Here is a 17,674-nt window from a genome sequence, read left to right as displayed (position 1 = left end):
CAGATTATTAATAAACAATAACTTATGACTACTTTTTATATAAACTTTAAAAGAAACTAGTACTATCAGTACAGGTGCAGTGGCTTCAGGAAGTATTCAGACCCCTTCACTTTCTGAACTTTATTATGTTGTAGATTTAATTAGCGGTGGATAAAACTACAAACCACATAAAGCATCTGTGGAGAGACCTGAAGATGGAAGCTCAGACTCCTCCCATCCAGTGTGACAGAACTTGAGAGGATCTGTTAGGAAGAATGGGATAAACTGCCCAAATCCAGATGTGCAACGCCTGTAGAGACTCGCCCAAGAAGACCGGAACTGCTGCTGAAGAAGCTTCTGCAAAGTGCTGAATTAAAGGTCTGGATGCTTTTGTAAATGAGAAATTTCAGTTTTAGATTTTTGTTAAATATGCAAAAATTTCTGAAATCATGTTTTCACCTTGGATGGCATTTGTGTGGTGTTTGCATGTTCTCTTTGTGCCTGAGTGGGTTTCTTCCAGCTTCCTCCCACAATCCAAAGACATGCAGGTCAACTGGCAACTCTAAAGTGCCCATAGGTGTGAATGTGAGCATGAATGGTTGTTTGTCTCTGTATGTCAGCCCTGTGATAGACTGGCGACCTGTCCAGGGTGTAGACCGCCCTCGCCCCAATGTCAGCTGGGATTGGCTACAGCGCCTCCCTGAAGGATAAATGCTATGACGAATGAATGTTTCCACTTTGTCATTATAGATTATTGAGTGTAGATTGGTAAAAATTGTAATTTTATCCATTTTAAATTAAATTTTCAAAATAGTGGTGTGCAAAAAGTGAAGAGGTCTGAATACTTTCTGAAGCCACTGTACATGTAACTTGCAATAAAAAGAAGTGGCGTTAATACCACTTTGAGACTAGGACTAACTATTAAGAACAGATGTTATCACTTACATTCAGCAACAATCTGACTATAGTAACTAAATATGATGTAGAAAACACATGTAGATCATTCAGAGAACAATATTCCACTCCACTGATGGCTCACGAGCTAAGACTTTGCAAATCTGTCATTTTTCTGCATGTGAAACACTCTTCATACGACTTGAGTAAATAGGAATGGTGACAAACCCACTATCGGTGCTGATAGCTTCAACGCAGCAATTCTTTGCCTTTCTATTCTGAATGTATCACTTCAAATGCATCACACAAATCACATGACAATCTGCTCAGATAATCATTCTCCTTTAAACCCTCTACTGTTTATGACATCCTGCTGCTGAGGGTCACCATGCCGGAGTGATTGCAGAGAGCTCACAGCTCCTCGCTCTCCAGCATGAACTCAGGAGGGGAGCTGGAGAACAGGAAGGGGCTGGTGTCCGACGTGGGGAAAGCTGACTTGATGTCGAGCCCCTGGCCGGTCAGAGCGGCATAGCGGCTGCCTGTGCGCGGGGCTTTCTTCATGGGTGCGGGGATGCTCTGATGCCACTGTGCTGAAGGTGCAGCAGACAGCTAGTATTACTACTTAAGACTGACGTGCTGAATATGTGGCACATCTCTGACTGGAGCTATACAGAATATTTACCATAGATATCAAGCCTGCAGGTGCAGGACACAATTCCTGCCTCATTTTTTGCTGACACCGTGTACCAGCCAGCATCGTCTTTTGTTGTTGGCTGAATGAGGAGACACACGTATCCTGTGGCATCCTGGGTCATGCTGAAATAAACGGAGAATGGAGAATCCAGTTAGATTCCAGTAGATATCACGTAGAGTGGAGACGTAGAACTCCCACTTACCTGATTCTCTGCTTAGTTTTAGTGACTGTGTCATTGTCTTTCTTCCAGAAGATGACTGGGGGGGGCATACCCACCACCCGACACTCCAGCCTGACTGGAGTTCCCTCAGGGATCCCCATGTTCTGAAGCTTCTCCACAAACTGGGGAGGGTGCTTCGTCTCTTTCTCTGAGGTGGACATGACTTAGATTACTGGAACTTCCAAAAAAGGCGTGGGGCGTTACATCAAAGCGTTCAGCTGAATTGCACATGAGTAATTCATTCCTTTTCATCATCTAACAGACAGGTCATTGATTGTATCCAGTCCTTACCCACAACTTTCAGTTCTAGGCTAAAGGAGCTCTGTCCTGCTTTGTTGCTTGCAATGCAGGTGTACGTGCCGCCGTCATTCTGCGTCAGAGGGTCGATGACCAGGGAATGGATGCCGTTCTCCCGCACCAGCATCTTGTGGTAAAGGTCTGGATAGATTGGCCTCCCGTTGACCAACCACATCAGCTCTGGGTTGGGTAGTCCACTCACCTGAAAGACAAGAAAGCTGACAGTAAGGTGAGGTAAAAATGCAATGTTTTAGTGACTGTATTTCGTGCCAGGACAGGCTACCTACCTTACAGTCTAGTCTGCACAGTCTTCCCTCGTGAGCCAGCATGTCGCCCGGAGCCTGGAGGAAGTGAGGCCGGAAGAAGCGCTCCTGGGTTTGCTCGCTTTCAACTTCCTGTATGCGGGTTCGCACCCTGACAAAACATGAAGAGGTGAGCACGGACCACGGGCACAAACGCACACTTCCACGTTAATCCATCCGTCTCAGTTGTGCTGCATGTTAGTTTTTTAGTACAGCTGTAGTTACACAGAGGGATTCCTCTGCAGATCCCTCTGCACACTCAGTCCGGCTCACCTCTGGGAGTGAATCGGTGCCAGTCGGTTTCTGGGAGGTCCTGTTTGGACGATCAAATGACCCGAGCAGCTGATTCGTCCCTGGTGGTCATCGAATATCAAACAGCAAATCAGATTTTGCAGCTGGAGAGAAGGTGTTGACAACATAAACCTGAGAGTGAAGCACTACCTGTGGATTAGCTGCCATGATGGTGTAGTTGCCATCATCATCATTGGTTGTGGACTCTATGTGTAAAGCGCAGGTCCCGTCGCCCTCTCTTATCTTCTTGTAATGGACGTTCTTCCTCAAGATCTGCTTGCCATCCTTGAACCAGTAAACCTGAGGAGGGACACAGATGTGAGTGATGCATGTTGGGGGGGTGAAAGTGAAAGATCTTGCCGTCATTTGTGCAGCACAGTTGTTGACCCCTCACCTTTGGAAGAGGGATTCCCACAACTTTGCATGAGAATGTGACAGGCACGCCTTCCATGGCCCTGAAGTTCTTCAGCTTCTTGTCGAATATAGGCGCGATGCATTTTCCCGTAGGGACGTCGTCGTGCTGCACCTCGTCGTCCGACTCCTCCACCGGCGTTCGCTCCAAACGGAACTCAATCTCACTCATTAGTCTCTGCTCAAAACTGGACACTTTGTACTCCTGGAAAAGGAAAACCACTACATCAAAGTAATCGCCACAGTCAGTGTTGAATTACTGCATGCACCATCTGTCTTTGTCTCTACACCAAAACTTCCCCTGGGAGTCGATTTAATGTACAATACAACAACATGCATATTGAGATAAAAAAAAAAACAAACGCTCCTGGAGAGGTGTGCAGCAATGAGGATCAGGAGGCAACGTGCATCTGTTCACCATGAAGCAACAGTGGGATTAAAGTAAACAATCTATAACTCAAATCTCAAAACTAAAAAGGTTCAGATTGTGACTTTAAACCACCTGATGACAAGGATCATGCAGTGGCATCTGTCGGACAGTATCACTCCTGGATGGTAAAAGAAAAAAAAAAAAAAAGGCTCTTCCAACCAAAAAAACAAAATAGGGCCGAGGGTAAAACAGAGAACAGACAAAGACGAACTTGCAGAGATGAGAAACATCATTTCTAGATATTTAAACACCTTATTTGATTCATACTATGAAGCTTTTGGCAGCTTTTTCATCTGTGGGTTAGCAGAGAGGTTAAAGGAGCAGGAGATAATTAGAGTGTGTGAAATGTTAAGGACAACATGTGGGTTTGTGAGATGAGTGTTTGTGTAATGAACTATGTCTTTTGGGAAAACTTAACATGAAAATCGGGAAGACCGGGCAGCAAGCTTCAGTGGGAAACTGTGAAATCAGTTAACTGAAAAACTGGAGAATATTAGCTAGAATTAAAACAAAAAGTAGTTTCATTACATTTCATTAGCTTCATGAGTTTTAACCCAGAAATATGCTCAGATGGTTCGTGCAGGTTATATATTAGTTAACAGAAGCTTGAATGCTTGATTAGAGTTATTAATTAACCATGGTATTATTTACATAAGTAGATGAGAATATCCAAAGTTTCCTAATCTCAGGCTGAGACGTTAGAATAGTAACCCAGACAGCCTCGAGCAAAGCAGTGCTTGGGACGAGAAGATCCTTGTACCTCATCATAGTTAATGACAGTAGCAGGAATGTTTGGTCCAAGCGGTCTGCTCGCTGTTTTCCCCTCATTACTCAGCTTCTATGAGAGGATAGGGATGGATGATGAGCACCAACAAAGACACACAAACCGTACATACAAACGTGTACTGATGGAATAGCACACGAGCTATTGTTAGTAGCATGCGTAATTTGCTACGGTAAATCGACACACAGTGATGGATAACCATGAGTGGCTGGGGAGGGAATGGTGGCCGACGCTCTGTTATTCGCTGCCTGTGACACAGTTTCAGTGATTTAATGACTCTTTATGATTTTATATTTTTAAATATCTGTTGAGAGAAGTCGTCTATGGAGCTTCAAAGTAAATCATTATCAAATAATCATATGAATATATGGTGGAAAACATACAAATGAAAAATAAATTGTGAAATTAACAGAAAACATTGTTAAAGTTCAACTTATTATTATTTCATCCTTCATTTTTCATAATAAGAGAGTTTTGTATAAGACTGGTCTCATGTACTGTATCTATGGTTTTATGTTTTTTTCAGTTTATATATATATATATATGATCAAAAAAGACATTGAATATCGAAATCTACCTTTATACAATATGAGACCAATATGGGCTGCAAATGCTACCTACCTAGCTGGCTAACTAGCTAGATAGGGTTGTGAGTTTGGATTATTACTCATCATTTTTGCACAATTTAATCATGTGATCATTTCATAATTATTTATTTGTTCATTTAATTGAAGACTTTGTTGTTCCATAGGAGTCAAGTGAGAGTCTTTGGTTAATATACAGTAAACTTTATCCTCTGAAGAATAAAATTAACTAGATTGTGACAGTTGGTTAGTTAGAATTAGTGATATCAAATACTGACATGTAAACAAGCTGATCATTTTCTGATATCATATTCACACAGTGGTCTTGTATCTGTGCAGGGATGTAACAGAGGCTGAAATCAACTTCACCTACAATCCAGTGGACCCACCTCACGGGCTGAGTTACAGCTCGTGAAGATAACATATTGTTTACGCAAGTAGTAGTTTGCATTATTATGTGTATTCACCACTACATCGCTGCAACTGAGGGTCAAAAAAGGAGAAATCAACCAGAGCTGCAGAGCTGGAGAATACTCGGTACCTGTTGATATGCAAAATGTGGAGTTTCGTCTTTAAATTGAAGCTTTTTCTCGATGTCATGGAGGAGGATTTCTTTGCTCTCACGAATGTCTTCAATTGAGGGGAGGCGCACCTTGGGTACCTTCTTTTGTAGCCTGAAGACACAGATGGGAAAAAACATGTATTACAGCATGAGTTCACCAATCTTATGAGCATCGTCGTCCATCAGAGAGGGCGTACCCTAAAGGAGCTCCCTTGGGCAATCCCATTGAGTTTGTGGGATGACTCGGGGTCAGGGACGGCAGGACGGAGCTGAGGAAGGCCACAGGGTTTTGAATGGGGCTGGGGGTGGAGCTGCTGGAGGTGGGAGAAGAGGCCTGGGGAGGCGACTGGGCTCGTACGGCGAAGGTGCTGTTCAGGAACTGCGCTGATCCCGGTGTGGGCGAGGACACGAGGGAAGGAGGGCTGGTGGGAGACATCAGCACCCTTGTGGGGATGTTCCTGATTGGTGGGGGAAATGGCGGGAGAGTCGGGGAGCTGGCTGCTGAGGAGTTGAGCTCAGCGGCCAACTCATGGAGCAGGGGCACTGGGGATTCAGTCGGGGAAGGACTCCTGACTGGTGAGAAGGTCTGAGCAGCTATGAACTCCTTAGGCCGGGTGTAGTTGAAGGTGAAGGAGGAGGCGGTGAGGTTCATGAGGGAGGCGTGGGTGCTTCTCAGCAGAGCAGCAGGAGAGGTGACCTGCTGTAAGGCCGGGGTTGAATCTGTGGGGACTGTATTGAGCTTTGGTGCAGGAGGAGAGGAGAACTGGAAAGTGGGTGCACTTTTGGCAAGAGCTGCAGGGGACAGGTTGAAATGGGAGGCATGGATGGTGTTCATCTGGGTTATAGGAGCTGCACTGAAAGGAGGCGCTGTGTTCAGCTGTGGAGCAGGTGGAGGAGAGGTCACCAGTGAGGAGGTCTTGAACTGAGGGATAGAAGGAGGGGAGCTGAAAGGAGGGGCAGGAGAAGTGTTGAGAAGAGGTGACAAGGTGGCGTTGAGCGCTGGAGCGGAGCTCAGTGAGGGAGCAGGGGGGGTGGTGGTCAGCGGAGGCGCAGTGGAGCGGGGTGTCTGCTGAGGGGGAGTCGTGGTGTTAAGGTAGGGCTGGAAAGGTGGTGGATGGGGTTCACGTTGCATTCTGGACGACCACAGCGGACCTTCGTGGGAGCTTTGGACCTCGTGCTGGATCTGGATCTGGAATGGGGGGTGGGACTGAGGCTGGACGTGGGTTTGGGTCGGAGGTTCAGTCTCCTGCTGCTGCTCCATGAGGACTTGGTTGTGCAGAAGCTGGAGCTGGGCTGGGTCCCTGTCGGCCAAGCAAAAGCAAATTAACAGATCAACCACCAAAAAATGACACTATACATGGTGAGGAGGAGAGAGGCTCAGTGCACTGCTCTCATAAATTAGCTCCATGCAGTAAACCCCAGCAGGAATGAGCCAAAGTCAGCATGGAGAATACTCTGACCATTTATGGGACTACTAACAAGTAGCCTACAAACAAAACACTCTTCAAGCTCAACATACTTTCAGCTTTCACTCTAAACAGGATTCTCTGTTTTATTTGGACTGACTGAACCACATGGGACAAAGTCTTATATTCCTCTTTGCTGTTTCAACCCAATCACACCATGAACAAAAAAACCACAGGGAACAGCTTATCAATTTAAAACCATATAAGATCATATTTACAACCAACATTATCTGAAATATTAGATGAACAGAAATGCATAGAAGTAAACTTACAAATAGAAAATGCCATCCTTTGTTTTAGAAAGCTGGAAGGTCCACATTTGAAGTCCGCATGCATTCATTTATGAGTTGCAACTGATTACAGCTGCGAGTGGAGGCAGAGGAGGAGGAGGAACCTCCCACCTCTCAATACAGCCCATCTTATCTCAAAGTAAGGACATGATCTGGATCTGTACAAAACCTGTTTTCCTCATACTACACCACTCTGGCCTCCTTGTGTTAGTTCAGTTGTGAAATTTCTCAGACTCATCTACTTGTTTTGTTCTCGCTCTACTCACAGTTTGGGTTTAGCCAGCACCGGCGGTGGTTCTTTGTTAGCTGATGCGTCAGTGATGTCTTCATCACACTCACTGGATGCGTCACTTTGTTCATCCTCTTCATCCTCGGGCAGTTTGAAGTGCACACGCAGACCGACTCTGGAGCTGGAGCGTGAGTCTTTGTGGTTTGTCATAGTGCCTGTCTTGAGGCAGGAGTTGGGAGGAGGATCGGGGAGTGGCACCACTACGGGGTGCCCGTTCTGATGGCTCGGGGTCCCCTTAACTTTAGCGCTCATGTCGGGCGATGTCAGCACATGTCTGGATACTTCCTGCTCAGCTGAGGTCTCCGTTGCAGATAGAGCAGTGAAGGGTTTTGGGAATGAGAGCACCTGCCCGCTGCTCTGTGGTTCTGGACGTGCTCCACTGGATCCAGGAGGCTCCTGGCGGAGGTGAAGAGGATCTAAGTTCGGAGTGCTGGTGCTGCGAGAGTTCAGGAAGGAGCTGCTGCTGCTGCTGCTGCTGCTGCTGCTGCTCAGGCTGGAGGGTTCCAGACTGGGCAGGCTGGTGCGAAGGGGGTCTGGTCGCAACATGCTGGAGCTGTGGGGGGCCAGACGGAGGGTGCTGGTGTTTAAGGGGTCCAGGCGTAAGGTGCTGGAGACGAGCGGGTCTAGGCGGATGGTGCTGGAGTGGGGCTTGATGCTGTTGGTCACAGTAACCTCTGGTTGAGGGTTTACGGTGGGGGCTGATGGGGACGGCTCCTGGATTCGACTGGGCTCCATTGTTAAACTGTTGAAAGGCCTCACCTGGTTGCTGTTTCTGCCATTGCCTGGTGAGAACCAGAGACGTGGATACATCGACATTTTTGTGAACTTTTATAAGAACATATGATGACTTTTGCTGTTTTTGAAAAGCAAAACTGAACTGTTACCTCTGACCCTCAGTGCAGCAGTGCTGGACACAGTCCCATACTTGTTGCTTGCTGTACAAGTAAACACCCCCGAATCTTCCGGAAAGACCTCAGCAATGACCAAAGTGCATATTTCCTCTAGAGGTAACGGTAAAAAAAAAAAAAAAAAAGATACTCACATAATCAGGTTTAGTATGACTGCATCTTAATACAATGAGTTTGTGTTTCCAAAGCCTAGCAGTGGGGTTTCTCTACATCACCAGGGCTGAGAGTCTATCTGCAGCCACAGGTTGAAATGATCTGCCATGGTGGCTTGACACAGGATGAGAGACTACCTTATATGGTTCAGAGTCAGGGAAGAGCAGCCCTGGCTTATGTACAGAAGAAGAACAGACGCCTCGGCCAATGACTATAAACACTGGAGCACAGTAATATGTACACACTGCAGCATCATATACAGACAGACAGCTGCTCTGGTGCAGCCAACACTTGTTTTTGACAGATGAAGATTTCATGAAATGTGTACCTGATTCAGCTGGAGATCTGGGCTCTGAAATGGAAAGAAAAATCATTAGGAAACTGTGATAAAGTGCAACAGCTGAAGTTATGGTTCAAGTATAATCAGCACTTCTCTAAGTCTCATGTTATTAATGATTAGATACCACAGTCAGTTGAAGCAAGATGATTCATTTTTAATTTTAAAATGTCCTTTAAGAAATATAATGAAGTGTATTTATGCTGCTAATTCCACAACTGTAGAAACATTTAATTTAATTCAAGAAAATGTTTTTGTTCCCAGGGGCCAATTAAAAGCTTTTTTGGGCTCATTACAAATTCACACCACCAACTTTTTTGTTGTTTTTTATGTCTAATAAACATAATAATGTATTTTTTATTATTTGAATGTGTTTTTGTTTTCTTGTCTGCACGTCAAGGTTCTTAAGAATCACTAAACTATAAGATCACTAAAATATATTTGAATTAAGCTGAATGAAATTGACTTATTGAAGGTGGAATGAAGTCTTTATATCTTGCATCTTCAAAGACTCCAATGGAGCTGCAGCATAAATACAAAAGAAACAAGCTCTTTGCACTTTTAATACGACGACAGCAGCAGCAGGACTTACTTTTCTGCAGGACCCTGAAGTCAGGAGAGTCCTCTATGATTTTCCCCTCCCTGTACCAGTCCACTCTGGGTGACGGTGCCCCCTTCACACGGCACTCTAGCACCACCAGCTGGCCTTCTGACGCAAAGAGCTCCTGCAGGCTCTGCAGAGAAAAGACAGGCTTGATGTAACATCAATAAATACACAGTATAATGGACAGCAGAAGTGGACACGCTGTGCACACTGAACCTACCTTTGTGAATACAGGGGCAGCCATGATGGGTTGCCCGTTTAATCCCTGTAGGTAGTTGAGGTTGGACGTTTGACTCTGAAGACGAAAAACCCACAGAGGAAATGTTGATTAAAATATACAAAAGTAATCATTTCACAAAGATTATATTGGAAGGAAGTGTTTGTGCTGCTTCACCTCAGGTTGGGGTGTTTGTGTCGGAGCTTCCTGGACAGGAAGCACAGGTGAAACCACTGGATTCAAAGGCAGAGATGTAGCTATCGCCGTAGCTACCTGCCGTGGTGTGGATGTGCCTGGGTCAGATGCTGACTCTTCCTGGGACTCTGAAAGTTCTGTGTCGCCTTGTGACAAAGTAGGAAACGCCTGTTCAGGCAACACAGTCAACTGCTCCTGAGCAGGCTGAGCAGGCTGAGCAGGCTGCGCCGGGGACACCACAGAGACTTTTGAGACGTCTGGGACAGAGAGTACTGTGGTGGTCGTCTGGACCAGTAGAGGAGTTGGATCAGTTGATGGTAAGGAGGGATCTTCCGCTTGTTCCTCTGTGGCTGCTGCAGGTTGAGGTGACAGAAGCTCTTCCTCTTCTGCAGAGAAGGTTTGGTCTGATGATGGAGGTGAAGTTGGAGATGACTCTTGGGTTTTCAGCTGCAGCCTTTGAAAATCACAGAAGGAAGAAAAGAATGATCTCATTTAGAACTGCAATGAGGCAACTTCAGATACATATACATTTTTGTTTTTTTTGTTTTTTTGTTTTAAAACTCACTGGGCTACATGTTCAAAGTGCTGCTCGCCCTCAGAATCCGAAGAGGAAGCACCTGTAGGACCAGAGAACAAACAAGTGTACGCAGTTCATCTCCAATCATGTTTTCCATTAGCCTGTAAAACTGCTAATGAGAAAAAAAGAAACATAAGAATCACCTTCTACGTAGATCTCAGCTGACGTGGAGTCGGTACCATAGAAATTAGATGCAAAGCAGGAGTAGCGTCCGGTATCTTCCTCGAATGCCTCTGCGATGATCAGAGAGTGAAGCTCTCCGTTGGTGATGATCTGAATGTCTGGGCTGTTCTCCAACTCTTTGCCTTCACAAAACCACCTGCAAATGAAAATATACAGAAATCTGCTCAGTACTACTCAAAATCGGAAGCTTCTTCCAGTGCTACAGTTTACAATAACGTCCTGTTATTACTGAAAATATGTTGAATGTAAAAATCTTCTTTAGTTTCTTTTGTATTAGTTTTAAAGGTGCCCTGTGGAGTTTTTGACCACTAGTATTGCTAAGGAGGGATGTTTTCTTGAGTCCCCGTTTTGTCTGTATGGGCGCACACACACGAGCATGCATGCAGCAGAGAAGGAGACGACTGCTGGGCTGTAAACATGGACATAAACAATGAACAATGCAGAATATTTATTTATGAGGAAGGAGATGCGTTCAGTGTTTGTTAAACCTCAAGGATACACACAATGCATTTAGGTGAGAATCACTGAATGTAAACATGACTCTTACATGTTTACAAGAAAACGCCACAGGGCACCTAGAATGAAGTTTCATTCATTTCCTGAAACATTTCAGAGGAATTTCAAAATAAAACCTGATCAAGGAAGTAAGGAGGTCATTCATTTATATTTCAAAAACTTTTTGGTGCCTTTTGGTGGATCAGATAGAAATTGGAATCACTCTATATCTATTGGTCAGAGGTTAAGTGCTCTCATTTCTGTAACTGAATAGAGTAAATTTCATGTTCCTATGTTCCTCTAGTTTTGGAAAGGCAAGGATTAAGAGTATCCTGTGATTACAGGGCAATGGACATGGACTGGTGGGTAGCGTATATTTGTAATGAAATGGTTATAGTCAGAACACCACATTAGCATTTTCATCCTGACCACATGTACAAATGTATAAGTCAAAGGAAAAACAACATTACGTGTACGTGTCTTTGTAAGGGTTTGGGCTCCACTTCTATTGAATAGGCATAAATTCTCCAAGTCTGTGGAAGCTCTGTCAGTCAGAGGGATAAACACTATTCCTCCAAACACATGCCCTCATTTATATGATTCATATCATTTTCATACTCATTGAGTGACCTTCATGACCTGCAATTGTTGTGTTTCTGCACATTTGTATTCAGGATTTTCCTTTAATTTGCCACCTGTCTGTAACTTCCACTGTCATGATAGTGCTGTCAAGTGACTTAACTATTATTTCAGTGAGATATGACTCTCCTACCATTGTTTTACAATTTAAAACCCCACCCACCAGTTCTCTTTTTACTCCTATTAACCCTCTGACACTGTGTCTATGAGGCTGGTACCATGTGGTGTCTCTCCCAGTTGCCTAATAGTGCCTCTGGCTCAGTGCCATCCAGTAGAGTTATGCAGGCCAAGAGGAAAAGGTTTTGATGAGCAAGCCCTATCTCTTTCCCTGTAAGACAAGAAGCAACACCAGCACAACATGCCAGTTTGGAGGCTGCTTCAATTCAATGTTGATGTTATGAATCTAAATAGATTTAAGGCACCTAGGGTAATGTGTTAAAGTGAATGAAAATTGTGTGAACCTAATTATCTAATCAAATAATAAACCTAATCAATATTGTAATCTATAATTTCATACAGTCAAATTAGGAATAAAAGGACAAAAATCATATTGAAACATGTGATAAATGACACCCACTACCTGTCTAACAGTACACACCTACATTAGTCCTACTTAGTAATATCTTTGGGTGTTATCCAAAATTTAATATCTTGATACAGCCCAGACCAAATATCGCAATATACGATATTATACAATATTTTTATATATAATAAAATTATTAATTATCAAGCAAAGCTGTGAAATGAGGGTCGGAGGTGGCAGCAGAGCAGACTGTGCAAAACTACAAAAAGAAAAACAAAAAGGGCCCGAACCTACTTAGTGGTATCTAGTATCTTGGAGTGGCAGTTGGCAACAGGCTATTTTTTATTACTATAATAGTAAACCTGTAACTTCCCCCCTGCCCTGACCAGCAACATACGCAGCAGCCTCTACGTCTAAGTCGGATCTATTTTGAGCACATGACACCTCGATGCTTCATCAAATCCAGCCAATAAACAAACAGGAATGAGGCGCTGCGTTACCCTCTGTCATCATACAGTCATAGATCACATCCAGTGCTTTCATCAAACTCATAAATCGCTAAGATCAGATGCTTTTTCTTGTAAATATGCAGACAATTATCCTGCTTAGCACTGTGACCAAAAATGTCTCAAACCCCACAGAAAACAATTCCTCTAAACACAAACTAAGCTCCCTGTGGGTCTGTCAACTAGTCCGATCTATGGAGAGAAATTCATTTAAGTTTTTGTATTTTAAAAAAAATTACAGTGAAAACATGAAGCCACACTCGAGCTGTGTTCCTGGTACTTGGATGCAACAGAAGCGAAGTTGCTGGAATGTGCTTTCAGCCTTCTGCATGAGCTGAGCTGATGTCCTTTCTAATGAGAATGAGTAAAGGTCTAAATTGAAAGCATGAGTAGCAGAAGGGGGCGGCTGGTCTGTGAGTCAAAGACCTTACTCGCTCACTTGCTCGCTGCACCTGTCGGGGCTATTTTCCCTCTGGAGATCAGAACCAGAGAGGAGATTCCCTCTGGAGCCCGGGAGCTCTGACTGGCTGACCCAGTCACATACGCACAACGCTAAACATAGATGTAGATTACACACAATGCTACCCGGACACACCAGAGACAGTATACTGCTGCAAAATGATGGGAAATAAGAAGCTGACAACTCTCCTTTAAGTCACACACACACGCACACACACACACACACACACACACACACACACACAGTGGCTGCATGTACAGGGAATCAAGCACAAACTTCCCACTAAAGTCGATGAAAACTGCCTCTACATGTTAACAGAATAAGCAAAATAGGAATCAAGCTTGAGCACAGTTTTAACAAAGTCACATTTTAAGTAGAAAAAACAGCAACAGAACTCACATCCTCAGACACTGAGGCCAAAAACAAACCATATAAAGTTATACACCAAGCAAAAACTGTATAAATCATCTCACCAAACTCTTCATGCTTCTGTCACGAGCTCGCTCGCTTCCATTATCAGACGCAACTACAGCTCCCAGTGCCAGTCCAATCTAAAAATGGCCGAGAGCTACATTCTCCCCGAGCAAGTATATGTTAGTGGCTCAACAATGTTCAGTAGGACTAACAAGCCCATGCCCCCCTATAGTCTGACACCTCAGCCTCACTCAGTCAAGTCTTTGTTGTCCTGGGAGGGAAGCTGCAGGTCCACCCCGAGCTTTAAAACATATCTGACAAAACTGCCATCAAAGAGCAGAAGACAAGCGTTACCTAGAGTTTAAACTGCTGTGTCATCTTAGGGTTCAAAATTTAGACTGTATGAACTTTTGACTGTTGAACACTGTAAATTTCCCCACAGTGTGACTTATCTTATCTTATCTTATCTTATCTTATCTTATCTTAATTAGGATGGCACTCTGTTAAGAACCTACTGCTATTCTTCTTAAGAACAACAGAGAGCCTGATGTGATTTTTGTCCCAGACACAACCCTGACCCCACACAAACACACACTCACACCTTTCAGAATCAGCTGTTGGCTATCATCACATGTCACATGTCTGTATCCAACAAACTGCATCATTCATCTTAACTCACACTTTTTATAATACTTAGTTATTATACTGCATGATCTGAAGCCAAGACACAACATAGCTCATGATGTGGGTCACAAGTTATAACAAATTATTCTTTAAATAATACAAGATCCTGACTGATACAGGAGGTAAAAATCTGATATATAATACATCAGCTGCTATCTGTTTTATATAAATGTATAATATCTATAAAAACTTTTTATTAAGAATCTCTTAAATTTGATTTTGAACCAACACATTTCCTGAGTGGGACATTTTACAGCTGAAAAATAAACTTGTCAGTGATCTCTGGTGGACAAACTGACAGCGACACTGTTCCTGAATTACCTCAGACATACGTATGTTTAGTGCTGCTCTGCTGCAGTTTCTTGTAACATGTTAGCAGAGAGAGGTGGCAATACCGATGTATGTATGATAAGTTATATTGGATAATAATACTAGGCGCTACTATACACCCTGTATTTCTGTGTGATCATTGTCATCATTTAAAAGCATGTTTTACAGCTTTTTCATCTGCAGAATGACTTGTATACAATAAATTATGAATTAAAGTATATTCATAAACAGTCAAATTAAAAGTAGCAGTACTGCCAAATGAAAATTCTCCATTACAACACTGAAAATATGATTAAAATAAAAGTATAGAATTATTAGCAAAATGTATTTAAAGTATGAAAAGTAAAAGTACCCACAATTCAGAAAAATAGCCTCTGAGTGCTAAACTATCAGATATTATATTACTGGATTATTAGTGCTGATGCCTTAATGTGTCAGTTTTGTTGTAGTTGGTTTGTGTCTAATTGTTAGACTATTATATATGCTGTTGGGAGTTAAATATATAAAGATGCATTTGTTTTATAAGCTCTTCATATGTTTTGTATGTAAAATTTTCATCTTTAAATTAAATCAAATGTTATGGAGTAAAAAGTACATTTGTGGTGGAGTAGAAGCTCCTCAGATTTATACTCCTGTACAGAACATCATTCTTTATTCCACTCGTGAATAAAAGTAAAATCATGTGACCTGCTCTGACATGTTACCCTCATCTCTTGTTCTTGTAACATCTTCCCAAAACAAACAGGTTTCCTTCACTACACTGTGAAATTTCCAGGGGGAAGTCGACTGCTGACACAAAGCACACTGACCCTTTACATTTTTTCAGTGAGACGAACTTGGACTGATTTTGAAGGAGCCTGAAGCAGGAAGTCTTATTGTATCTGCTGCAAACTGAGACATAAACTAATATTAGCAGATCAAAGAGTGCAGAAAGTGTCAGGTTTCACTTACCGGACTTCAGGCACAGGGAGTCCTCTTACAATGCAGTCTAACTGGACCTTGCTTCCCTCTGGAACCTCCCTGCTTTTCAGTTTCTGGATGAAATGAGGAGGCTCGCACACAGGCTCTGCTGGGTAGGGAGGTTCTGTCAAGGCACAGCTTTCATCCTCCTCCTCAACCTCCTGGGAAACACAGTCGTACGGCTGCTCTTCAGTAATCCTGCAGTCCTGAAACTCCACGTGCCCAGCCCCAGAGTCCAGCTGGACCTCTGGTTGGTGGCTGACAGCAAGGCTGGGTCTCTCCATCTCCACCTCAACGGGCATGACAGCGCGCTCCCTGTCGTCTGAGCTGAGGGGATAAACTACCTCATCGTTCTGGCTCTTGTTCTGGACCCTACTCCTGTGAGTTTTGCACGTTCTTGGTCGTATCCGTTTGGAGCTGTTGGCCTTGAAGAGAGAGGAGAGCTCCTCAATGAAGTCCGCTGCCTTGTTGAGGAACTCCTTCTTGGACTGGGTCTCCATCCCGTACGGGGCGTTCCTCGCTGACCTGTTAACATCATTGAATTCTTCACTGGAGTCCCTGCTGTTCCTGATCATGTGGTCCTGCCGTGTGGAGGCTTTATGCATCTTTCTGTCTGATGTGAATGTTGTGTGTGCTGCTGGCAGTTCTTTGATCTCAGGGGCTGGCTGGGGGAAGGCCACAGTGGCGGGGGCAGCAAGAGGAGCGGGAGAGGGGTTAGCAAGGGGAACAGAAGGGGGTGTAGAGGAAGAAACTGAGACGGAGGAGATGTTAGAGGGGGTTAATGGTGCTACAGAGGCCTTGACCTCTGCTCTCTCCTCATGAGGCTCATGTCCGATGGCCTGGCGAGCCAGGTTCACGCTCTTATCCAACTCCTCCTGGCTGAGGAAGGCTGAGAGGTCTGGTAACTGGGGGTCATTGTGGCCCACAGAGTCCTCAGCTTTGCCTTTGAGTGACCCGTAGATCTGAAGACGTGTGGAGGAAGCATCTGAGCGGCTCATCTCGCTGTGGCGCTGCTGGGCTCGGGCCTCTGCCAGGTAGCTCTCTCTTAAGAGCTGAGACAGTGACGGTGGCTGGTCAATGTTGTTCTCTTGCATGCTGGGGAAATAATAACAAGGCATTCAATCACATTCAAGCTCACTTTCCATCCTCCAACACATAGTGTAGTTTTTTAGTGATTCCCTACCTCACAAGTAGGACAGTGCAACCCTAAGAAACCCTGCACACTATATCATTTGTATTCTCTTTAAAGCTCCATATTTTCCTCTTCTTCTGTGTTTTATTTGAAGTGTTGATCCATAAGAAGATATATTTATGGTTTTAAGAACCAAAAACCATCTCCATGTAGTTTTACTTCTCCTCTCTCAGGCTTCTCTCTGGAGCTCTAGTAACAACAGGTCGGTGAGCCAATCAGAAGAGAGGAGGCTCTGAGCCTCTCTTCTGATTGGCTCACTGTTTTCTGAGTGATTTAATAAAAATATAGCAGATTTCAGGTAAACAGTCAGAGAAACCAAATCCTGCGAAGTTGGATGGTGGGTCTAGGTAGGCGTGGCTTATGGCACGACTGAGAGCAGTAACTGCTTTGTTGTGACATCACAAAGTTCCAGAAGTCCTGACGGCTGGTTTTAAGGCTCAGTTTCTGAAAACAGGCTGTGTGCATTTCTCTGTGGTCTGAGGCTTTGATACTTTCACAGTATTAATACAGAACCTAGACCTGCTTTATAATCAAGCAACACATGGACATCTACCTTTAGACTGTACGGGACCTTTAAGAAATGGCGTTTCATTTTTTTGGTCCAAGCTGCATTCAGATGATCACATCTTTGTCAGAAAAACTAAATATTGAGGGAAAACAACTGATAATGTAACCAAACAAAAACTAAAGCTAACTAAGGTTTACTCTGATGGACAACCAGTTTAGTGCATATTTGGTTTTACCCACTGTACTGAAAATGACTGAAACTAGTGGCTGTCTGGAAGATAGGACATTGATCTAAAA

General features: G+C 43.8%; 1 protein-coding gene across 1 annotated transcript; it reads right to left on the bottom strand.

Annotated features, from left to right (window-relative positions):
* Positions 1 to 629: 629 nt before the first annotated feature.
* LOC111220652 (myopalladin-like) lies at positions 630 to 16,772 on the bottom strand. The gene is made up of 20 exons (XM_022743816.1): positions 15,670 to 16,772; positions 10,628 to 10,803; positions 10,473 to 10,524; positions 9,890 to 10,361; positions 9,716 to 9,790; positions 9,484 to 9,625; positions 8,883 to 8,906; positions 8,378 to 8,494; positions 7,471 to 8,275; positions 5,646 to 6,749; positions 5,428 to 5,560; positions 4,279 to 4,356; positions 3,072 to 3,293; positions 2,828 to 2,977; positions 2,660 to 2,739; positions 2,372 to 2,498; positions 2,079 to 2,286; positions 1,770 to 1,935; positions 1,556 to 1,689; positions 630 to 1,463 (listed from the first exon to the last, which is right to left on the bottom strand). Exons 1-20 carry the CDS (start codon positions 16,770 to 16,772, stop codon positions 1,285 to 1,287), a joined length of 5,547 nt encoding a protein of 1,848 aa, XP_022599537.1. The 3' UTR covers positions 630 to 1,284.
* Between the last annotated feature and the right edge of the window lie 902 nt (positions 16,773 to 17,674).

The sequence above is a fragment of the Seriola dumerili genome, unplaced genomic scaffold, assembly GCF_002260705.1.
Source record: "Seriola dumerili isolate Sdu_G_001 unplaced genomic scaffold, Sdu_1.0 BDQW01000073.1, whole genome shotgun sequence".
Classification (NCBI taxonomy): Eukaryota; Metazoa; Chordata; class Actinopteri; order Carangiformes; family Carangidae; genus Seriola; species Seriola dumerili.
This window is presented reverse-complemented; position numbering and strand designations above follow the sequence as displayed.

Coding starts and splice junctions, on each gene's coding strand:
- LOC111220652 (XM_022743816.1), bottom strand. CDS start 16,772: ATGCAAGAGAACAACATTGACCAGCCACCGTCACTGTCTCAGCTCTTA. Junction 10,362..10,472: donor CACTTTGAACATGTAGCCCA/GTGAGTTTTAAA, acceptor TGATTTTCAAAG/GCTGCAGCTGAAAACCCAAG. Junction 2,978..3,071: donor TGGGAATCCCTCTTCCAAAG/GTGAGGGGTCAA, acceptor GTCCCTCCTCAG/GTTTACTGGTTCAAGGATGG.